This window comes from Delphinapterus leucas, chromosome 15 (genome assembly GCF_059928025.1).
Source record: "Delphinapterus leucas isolate spDelLeu-1000000601 "Yukka" chromosome 15, BTC_Dleu_Yukka2, whole genome shotgun sequence".
In the NCBI taxonomy this organism is placed as follows: Eukaryota; Metazoa; Chordata; class Mammalia; order Artiodactyla; family Monodontidae; genus Delphinapterus; species Delphinapterus leucas.
Genome location: NC_143143.1, coordinates 43,950,761 through 43,960,712, shown reverse-complemented (window position 1 = coordinate 43,960,712; position 9,952 = coordinate 43,950,761). Strand labels below are relative to the sequence as shown.

Genomic DNA, 9,952 nt, shown 5'->3' with positions numbered 1-9,952 from the left:
CGAGGCACTTACTGCACGGTGGGCTGCGGGCAGCGCGAGGGCCTGGTGCGCTTGTCTTGGCTCCCTGACAGCGCTCTCTGTCCACACGGCTTCCTCGAGGTGGACGGAGGAGGAAGCCAGGGCTTGATCCACAGGTGACGGTGGCCACGGCTCACAGTTCCTAGAGCTCGGCCCTCAGAGGGACCTTCTGTGTCTGGTGATCGCCCCTGGCCTGCTGCCACAGCAAGTGTCCATGCAGAGAGGCGGGAGGGGCCGTGGCTGTGAGGTCCCTGTGGACCTGGGCAGCGAGAGAACCGGTTCCTGGAGGTACAAAAGACACATCACAGGAGATGCCGCTGTCTTCTCTGATGGCGCTCTTGACCACTGTGGACTGTGGGAGTGTCTGCTGGGGGCCACGGAGAACTCAAAAGCCAAAGTCCTTCTTGTGGTTTGTGGATGGATGACACCTCAGTCTTTCCTGCTCACAGAGGGCTAGAGGGAGTTAAGGGGTTCCAGGATCTGGTGTTGACGGCATTTAGGGAGCTTGTTGCAAGAGCTGCATGAGAACAGACCCACCCCGAGGTCTGCTGGCTCCACATGGCCCCATCCTAAGCAGATGGGGGTCCCCAGCTCTGGGAGGACACCATTGCCAGCCCTGTGCCACCTGGAGTCTGTTCTGGTTTTCACATCTGGTCTCTCGTTGGTGGTGAACCCTCCTGCCCTGGGGCTGCTGTGTGCATGCTCCCTCCCGGGGATCTGGTGTGCAGGGTTACAGGGCACTGCGTGGGGGTCCTGGAGACCCAACTGCTGAAGCCACGGATACGAGCGTGCCCACACGTCATCGCGGCCACTGAGGTCATGGGGACATTGGGAAATGCGGGCCTGGGGGCAGGGAGCCTGAGACCCTTGTGCAGCCCATCCCAGACCCCCAGCAGCTGCATCCTCTCCTTCCTCCTACCCACTTCAAGGCTCTTAGTGTGGATTTTCTGTATTGGTTTTGCTTTGCATTTCAGTCATTTGATTTGGTGCCTGTCTCCCTGTCTCCCCCTTTCCTTGGTCGTGCCCTTGGGCTCAGGGGTTGTGTCTAGTTCATTGCTGTTGAGCTGACAGCCTCCATGTGGGCCCACGCACACGGGGTGGGTGGTGGTCCGTCACTGAAGGGAGTTGTGAGAGTGAGGGGAACAGGGGCCAAGGAGCAGGGAGCTCTGGTGGCTCAGTGCTGGGTCTGCTGAGGGGGACAGGTGGGTCTCCCGAACCTGTATCTGCAAAGCTGCTTCTCAGGAGGGTCCAGTGCTCCGAGCAATGTGTTTGACTAAGAAGTCAAACACCCTGAAGCTGCTAAAGCTGTGAACGCTGGGGGCCAAGGCCCCCCACTTGACGGCTGTGCCGCCTTAGGTGGGCGTGTCCCCTCTCTGTGTTTGCTTTTTCATGTGTAAAGTGGGGACCAGGGCAACCTTCTCTTGGGATTGTGAGGGTTGCTGTCTCCGAGTTGAACATCAGGCCTGAGATGTAAAGTGAGCCCAGCTCCCCTGAAAACCCTCCCAGGCCTCCCACATCTGCACCTGCCAACTTGCAGCCTTCTGCAGCAGACGGTCCTGCCTGTGTTAGGGGCAGGGGCTTCTGTGACCCACGCTGCCTAGACGACCGGCTGCTCTCAGAACTGCCGAGGCCCCATGGGAAGCTGCTCTGTGGATGTGGCCAGACGGGCGGTGGGGTATGGCTCCACCTGCCATAGTTCCCAGAGAGCCGCTTCCAGGAGGCAGCTGGTGGCCTTGGCCTCAGTGGCCTCATCCTGGGTAAACTGGGCTGCAGGAAGTGCAATCTGTACCACCTGATTGGCTCAGCAGTGTTTTCTGTACCCACAATCACTTCTCTTTACTGAAGGAAACACCACCTTTGTACTTTTCTTTTTTTTTTTTTTAGATGTTGGGGGTAGGAGTTTATTAATTAATTAATTTATTTTTGCTGTGTTCGGTCTTCGTTTCTGTGCGAGGGCCTTCTCTAGCTTTGGCAAGCGGGGGCCACTCTTCATCACGGTGCGCGGGCCTCTCACTATCGCGGCCTCTCTTGTTGTGGAGCACAGGCTCCAGACGTGCAGGCTCAGTAGTTGTGGCTCACGGGCCTAGTTGCTCCGCGGCATATGGGATCCTCCCAGACGAGGGCTCAAACCCGTGTCCCCTGCATTAGCAGGCAGATTCTCAACCGCTGCGCCACCAGGGAAGCCCCTGTACTTCTTTCTTTAGAGTCAATTCCATGTACATTGCCCACTGTTCCTGTAATAGGGGTGGGGCAGTTGAGCTGCCTTTATGTGGCTGTTACAGTCAGCTGGCGGGTGTCCTGGTGGCAGAGTGAATTGAGAGGTGGATTGCGGCCATCTGCCCTGGGGGGCCCGGGGTCAGGCTGGGGGCTGTGTCCCACGGAGCTCCAGAGCCCTGGCCTCGGCTGCCCACTGGCCAGGCCCAGGCCTTGAAGCAGAACGTACCTCTCCCCCATCCCCACCTCCGTGACCTGATGGCGGCGGCGGTCTCCACTGGTCACAGTCTGAGGGACCTGGCCCCACTTTGGGTGACCTGAGGGCTAGCCGGGTCCTGGGCACCTGGCTCCCTCAGTGATGACGGCTGGTCAGGGTCTGGGGACTTGGCCGTGAGGGTGCCGCCAGCTGAGGTCTCCCTCTTCAGTCGGGCCTGGGCACTGGCAGGAGGAGCCAGACTGGGTGCTGGACGAATGCTGCCAGGTAAGGTAACCGGCTGGCGCATGCACCCCCTCCTTTTAGCCTTGGAGGGTGAAAGTCAAGCCTTGGGACCTTGAACAAGTAAAATGAAGGGTAATGATGTTGCTTTGCTTATGGGATTTGTTAAGTGTTAAAAGCCACAAGGAGGCATGGAGACAGAACTAAATGCCTCCCCTTCCCTTTCTTGTCAGAACAGAGAATAACATTTGTTTTGGTGGAGGTTTTATAGGAACATCATCACCTGGCCATGACCTAACCTCAAGAACAAAGGATCTGACACCAAGAAGTCTGCAACAACTAACCACGCCCCTCCCTCACCCTTCCTATAAAAGGGCTTTGCTGAAATCTTCTGGGGAGTTCAGGGTTTTTAAGGCATGAGCCACCTGTCTCCTTGCATGGCCCTGCAATAAATGTTTCTCTGCTCCAAACTCCGATGTTTTGAGATTGTTTGGCCTTACAGGCATCAGGCACACGGACTTGCATTTAGTAACATTCTCTCCATGGGGCCTCTTCCTCCAGAAGGCTAGAGCTTACAGTATGGCAGCTGGGTCCCAGGACAGCAGGGGCTGCAGCTGTGGCCTTGCGGGGCCTGGACTGGGACAGTCAGAGCAGCACTGCTTGCCCACTTGAGGGGGAGCTTCTCACTTACACAAGGGGGTGAAGTTGATGGCCATCTTTGGGGCCCCCAGCCACAGTTATGGTCTTTCCCTATTTCAATTTTATTTATTCTATTAAAAAGGTGATTCAGGCCAAGTGCTGAAGCAGAAATTGAGGTGGGAGTAGGGTTCTGCCCACCATGTGCCTATTTCTTAGGGCTCAGTACCCTCATTTTTTCCACTCAGGAGTTGAGAGTGGGCGGGACTTGATAGCATTAGATAATTTTTAAATTAAGTGAAAAATGCAGGTCGAGCACTTGGCACAGAGCAGGGCCCATGTCTAGTGCTAGTTATCACTGGTTCCCCAGCCTAGAACTCAACCAACCAGTTTTCAAAACTACCCTTTTCCTTCTGTTTACCTTATTTATTATGTATTTAGTTTGTGGGTGCTGTAATATTTAAGAGTCTGGTTGAGACAAGTTTCTGTGGGTTCCCTTCTATCTTTCCTGGCTTGACAACAAGAACACCACCCCCACTACTGGGCTTCCTGGGTACAGCCCAGGGAGGGAGGTATCACTCCTGTTTCCCCCTCCTCAGGGCTGTATAAGAATAAAAGAGTTGGTGTCTGAAACATGCAACCTGGAAGGGGCACTCAGTGAGTTCAGTAGTGGAGGTGGTGTAGGCGCAGAGACGTTAAGGAACTCGCCCGAGGTCACAGAGCTAGGAACGCCGGGTTTTGAACCCAGGCCACAGATGCTGGAGCAATGAGCGAAAACTCCCCAGGGTTCCAAATCAGCTACGGTTAGTGGAGCGTTTAATTCTCTACCACATGAAAGCACCGGACCCCAGACCACCGCCCCAGGTCCCCACAGCCTCCTGCGCCCAGGACCAGCCCATAGCCCACAGGGGCTGCTTATGTGTGTGGGCATCTTGGTGGGGGGCGGGGGACGGGTACAGGCCGACCAGGCCGCTAGAGGGTTCACTCGCAAGGGCGCCCAAAAGGATGAATACTTTGCCTTCAGCCTCTGAGGTGTTGAATTGACCTAACTGGTGGTCCTCGGACCCACCTAAGGGCCTCGCTCCGTCGGTCTCCTGAGGCCGAGCCGGCTCTCTCCCACGCCAGACAGTTCCGGGCGCCCGGGAGAGCCGGCGTCCGCGGCGCGCGTATCTGCAGGTCCCCGCGCGGCGCAGCCGTCGGGGCTTGAGGACGCACCAACTGAAACCCCGGCAGCCCGCTCTGGGACCACTTCCCCAGCTGCTCCCTCTCGCTTCCCGGCTCCGCTCTAGGGTGGGAGAAGAGAGGCGAGGTGGGACGAGGTGGGACGAGGTGGGGCGGGTAGATTTTTCAGACTGGGACCGGTAGGGCCCGGGGTTGGCCGGAGGGCGGGGTCGGGGGTCGGGGCCTGGCCGGGGCGTTGACCGGAGGGTGGGGCCTGGGCTGGGCGTTGGCCGGAGGGCGGGGCGGGGGCGGGCGGGGCGCGGGCACGGGAGAGCACGGTTGCCACAGCCGCGCGGGGCTCTGAGGCGCGATGGCGGCGAGCTGCTTGGGCCGCGGTGTCGTACGGCTCCTGGGCGGCCTTCGCGGGGTGGGCGCGCGGGGCCTGGCGGCCCCCCGGCTCTGGGGCAGCGCCTCCGCCCCCGCCGCGCCGGCCGGCTCGTACCAGGAGCGGATCGCGCTGGCCGCCAGCGAGCCGGCAGCCTTCTGGGGGCCGCTGGCGCGGGATGTGCTGGTGTGGGACACCCCCTACCACACTGTGAGCGACTGCGACTTCCGCAGCGGCAGGATCGGCTGGTTCCTGGGAGGCCAGTTAAACGTGTCCGGTGAGTGGGCCTGGGGGCTGGGGCGCCCCAGCTCACGCGGCCCGAGGGGACCCCGAGCCCAGCCGGCGGCGGCCCCACATGCTCCCTCCTCAGCGTTCGGGACTCGACCCCGGCGAGCTGCGCAGTCACCCCGCCCCCAACCACTAGCCCCGGAGACTCCCGGCCCGGCCCGACTCCCCAGTCCCGGCTCGGGCACCCGGCGTCCCCCAAGTTTAACTGGGGCTCCCACCGTCCCGCACGGCGAGCGCGCCGGGCCGCGGTGGAGGCGGCGAGGGGCTCCAGGAGCAGGACTACCTGCTCCCGCCCCGGCGCCAGAGACAGAACCGAAAAGCTTCTGGCCGATGTCACCGCCAGGTGCCGGCCGGGGACCCGCCTGGGGAGCAGCCCTGCTCGTGTAAACAAATCGAGAAGTGGCGGGTGGCGGGGAGGAGGAAGCCCGGCCGGCAGCGGGGGTCAGCCCGCGGGCGGGAGGAGGCAATGGTGGGGCCTCCCAGTGCTCAGTTTCACCCTCGCCCCCAAGACCCACGGGGCTGGCTTTAGACCTCGTGCGACTGAGATCCCAGAAACCAGCTCCACCGCCAGTCAGTCCTCTGGTGTCTGCTGAGATTGGATCCACTACTGTTTTTGTCAAGATTTGGGATTGGGGTGGGGTGGGGAAGGGTGCACTGCACCCACGCCCTGCCCAGCAAGCGGAGAAGGCCCAGGAAGTGAGGGAGGGCCCGGGCAGGCTAGGCCTGGGGTGGGGCCGTCAGAGGAGCTGCCTGTCAAGGAGGAAGGGGGTAACTGGGGATAGGTGAGATCTAGGGGGTGTTTAAGGAAAGGATCTGTAGGTCTTGGTGGCCAAGGCCTGAACTGGGCAGTGGGGTCTGAATCTCCCAGGCTCCACCATTTACTGGCCCATTTTTTCTGTTCCTCTGAGCCTCAGTCTCCTCCTGTGTAGGCCGGAGGCAGTAATGCCCACCTGAGGGACTGGTTATGAGGCCAAGGCACATAGAGTGATGGAACGGGCCTGGCACTTACTGGTGACCAATAAGTCGTAGTGATTTCAACTTGTGAAATTCAGAAGTAGTCATAGAATTATAGGTAGTATCTTGCAGTTATTTTTCAAACAAAGAAACTTAAGGGAACTTCAGACCAGATTTTTTTTCATATGGTATATTGCTTTGCTGGTTTAATAAAAATGACTCAGTAGAGAAGTGTTTTCTCTAAACTTGAGTCAGCAGCAAGTGTCCTTGAACTATTGGGAAAAAACCAAACCCTTAGGTTTGCAGGGTTGGCGGAATGCGCCCTGGATGGGGGAGAGCTGAGTGCAGAGGGACGGCGCAGAAGGATGCAGCTCCTTTGGAAGCTGCCTTGGACTTGGGAGGCCTGAGGCTGCGGGACATTCAAGGTTGACTCTGAACATGTGCCACCTTTCAGTCTCAGATAAGACGGGGGTCGGGGGGTGGGGTGGGGTGGGGGGGGATGGGTAACGACAGACATAATGGGACAGGCAGCAAGGGCCTCCTGAGCCTCACTTGGTCAGGGTCAAGGTCAGGGTCAGGGTGCAGCAGCAAGCAACTCTTCTGCCCCTTTTTCTTCACTTATTTCTCCTTTATGGTTACCTTAGCCAGAAACTGAAAACTGCCTTGTAGAAAAACAGCTTTTCAGCCGCATTCTCACCTCAAATGTGTATGTAACCCACTCATGTGTCAGGAATATCTCTGCTGTTCGCCAGTGTCTGCAAATCACAGAGGTGATGGTATGAAAAAGGACCAGGCCAAGCCATGGCTGCCCTGGGAGCCACTAGAAAGTTGTGGGCTGGGTGGGGTGTTTTGGCATGATCTGTCTGTGTGACGATTGTGTGATGATGGCTTGTTCCAAAGGAGAATCGCTCGAAACTCCCTTTACCCCTTCAGGAAGGTCTGTACGTACAGTTCTCAAAGTGTGGTCCCTGGACCAGTAGCATCAGCACGACCTGCAAACTTTTTAGAAATACAAGTTCTCAGGTCCCATCCTAGGTGGCCAGAACCAGAAACCCAGGGGTGGGTCCTCCAGGTGCTCCTGATACATACTTGACGCTGAGAACCACTGACCTATGTCCAACCTGCTAAAGTGGGCAGAATTGGGAATTGTTTAACAGAGACAACTCTGTTAAACAAACAAAAAGAGTCTGTGGGTGGTTCGGTACTGTTGGGTCGTTCCAGGTGTGTCTTTGGAGTCACACCTGGGTTTGAATCCTTGTTTTCCCCGACTGTTCTTTTTTTTTTTTTAAAGTCTTGCCAAGTGCTTTTTTTTTAGTTAATTTTTTTATTGGAGTATAGTTGCTTTACAATGTTGTGTTAGCTTCTGCTGTACAGCTAAGTGAGTCAGTTATACATGTACATATGTCCACTCTTTTTAGATTCTATTCCCATATAGGTCATTACAGAGTATTGAGTAGAGTTCCCTGTGTATACATAGGTCCTTATTTGTCATCTATTTTATATACAGTAGTGTATATATGTCAATCCCAATCTCCCAATTTATCCCTCCCTCTCTCCCCTAACTGTTCTTTCGTGCGTCTCCTCTTCTGTAACATGAGAATAGTGCGTAACTGAATTCTGTTCCAGTTCCTATTGTTGCCATTTTATTAGTCTCACGGATTCCACGGGTCAGGACTTTGGACAGGGCTGGCAGTGGCTTGCCTCCGCTCTCTGTCATCAACGTGACTCTAGTCATCTACGTGCTGCTGACTCCCAAGTCTGGGGCCTGAACTGCAGGCTGGGCTCAGCTGGAGCTGTGGCCCAAAGCACCTACAAGGGGCTTGTCACAGGGTGGTGACTGGGCCCAGGGTCGTTGGTGGCCAGAGGTCCCAGAGACCAAGGCAGAGGCTGCTAGGCTTCTGACCAGCACCGGTGACCTGGGGACACCTGGGGCTGCTGTTACCATTGAATGAGAAAACACTTCTAAAGCACTCTGCACTGTCTTTAGAACATTCCTTGCACCCAATCACTGGCCTTTGTTAATTATTAATGAATCCTGGAAGGAGGCTGTGACCTTGAACCTGGTGTTCATCAGTGCCGCTAAGCCTGCTGTGCTTCCTCTGAACGGGACCATGGGGATTTCCACCTGATCAGCCTCTTCCAGGAAGCAGGCTGGGGAGGGCACACAGGTGGCTGACGTGGCTCTGACAGCCCTTCTTGGATCCTGGGAGAGCCAGGCCATTGTTGTAGGGGTGGGTAGGTCGTGGTGTCAGAGGCCCTGGGTTGGGGAGGTAAAGCCACCCCCCCCTGCAGTGCCACATTCTGAAAAGGATTCTTTCCAGCTTTTGAAGTTTGGCTCTTTCCCTTGTAGGGCTCAACAGATGTCTTTGCTCCTTGGGTATAAACTCCGAGATGTCAGGCAGTTGCAAGTGCAGAACTGGAGGGTAGTGACGCATTGCTTTCAAAACACAAAACTAAACTCTCCTTTGAGTCTGATTTTAAAAAACAAGTGTGTTTATTCTTACTTTCAAGCTCGGGTATAGAGACACTGTTGTTAACTAAGCATTGAACACAGAGATTCCTTGGACGCTTTTGAGAACGTTCCTTGCAGCAGTGGAAACCATTTCGCTGTAGCTCTCTCCTCTTCATGATGTGCCTCGAATAATTCAGATGGCAGACACACTGAGATGGCAAGAGCCTGCCTCCGGCGTTGCATGGTCCTTCCAGCGACTGAAGTAGCTCTCTCAGGTCCTTCAAGGAACTCTAAGTGGACACATGACCTCAGGTCTCAGAAGGAGCGTCCCTCAGAAAAGTCTGAATCCTCCTCAGTTGTTAGAGACGCGACTTACTTTAAATAGCAGATGCTTCTGGAAAGTTGGCAAATACAATTTTTGTGACTGATGTAATACCTCAAATTGTACCAAGGAGGTTTCCTATTTAAAGAAAACCTATTGTGAGTTCTTTTGTGAATATTAACTCCCTTATCTCTTCGGATTAAAATTGAATTTCTGTAAAGTGGGGAGGGGCAGGGATGCATTTAAACAACCAGCAAGAGTTTGTTGAATGAAAATGTCTGCCTTTGTGTGTACATGTTTATGATGGAAATGATGACCCTCTCATCACCTTTTCTTAAAAACAAACCCAAACCCACCACACACACCAGCTTACCTGCTTGCAGAGCTGTGACAGGCCCGGGTGCAGACCTGTCCTTAGGTGAATGAGATGATGCTTCATCTCCCATCATACCTGTGACACCAACATGAAGTGTCTGGTGGCCCCCTTGTACAGATGTGGAAATAAAGGCTCCAACTCATGTTTGGTGGTGAACGGTGCAGAAAATGCCCCAGTGCCTCGGAGCCTGCATTCTAATGAGACGGACCACAGATCAGTAAAGGAGCAGATCCACCCTGGGGAACGTTCTCAAGCTTTTTACAGCTGCTAAGGGGAGAATTAGGAAGTGTGTTCCACCATCCCCTGCCCCCCTCCCGTGTTGAAGGAATCTTAGGGACATGGTCTCTGCCTGCAGGGACGTTCTGACCCGGATGGGGGAGGGTTTAGCGAGCTGGGAAGATGAGTGAGTGCTGAACGGTGTGGTGGGAGGGAGAGATCATTGTGTGCTGGGAAACTTGGAAAAGGCTTGAAATAAGAGGTCCGGTTTGAGCCAAGCCTTAAATTGCACTCTCTTCTTGCCCAGCTCTTCTTGGAAATACTTGGAAAGGAAATTGCCTTGTCCCACTGCCCAGTTCTTTGGGTGGAGACTTGTTTAAAAATGGGGGATGTAAGAGTTTCCTTCCCTTCCTCCTTCCTCTTTTGTTTTCCCCTCTGCTGTTGAGGCAATAGCGGGAGCCATGCATACGTGTTAAGAGCCAACATACACGTGG

The 9,952-nt window shown here is 55.5% G+C and overlaps 1 protein-coding gene across 4 annotated transcripts in view; it reads left to right on the top strand.

The window, feature by feature from the left end:
- Positions 1–4,819: 4,819 nt before the first annotated feature.
- ACSS1 (acyl-CoA synthetase short chain family member 1) overlaps positions 4,820–9,952 on the top strand; it is a 42,748-nt gene continuing 37,615 nt past the window's right edge. For 3 of the 4 annotated variants that reach the window (XM_022594176.2, XM_022594177.3, XM_022594175.3), the window contains exon 1: positions 4,821–5,127. In XM_022594176.2, coding sequence (XP_022449884.2) covers positions 4,836–5,127 — 292 coding nt within the window. In that variant the 5' untranslated portion in view covers positions 4,821–4,835. Of the gene's footprint in view, positions 5,128–9,952 lie in introns of all 4 variants that reach the window. The other variant, XR_002647460.3, reaches the window with a different exon arrangement.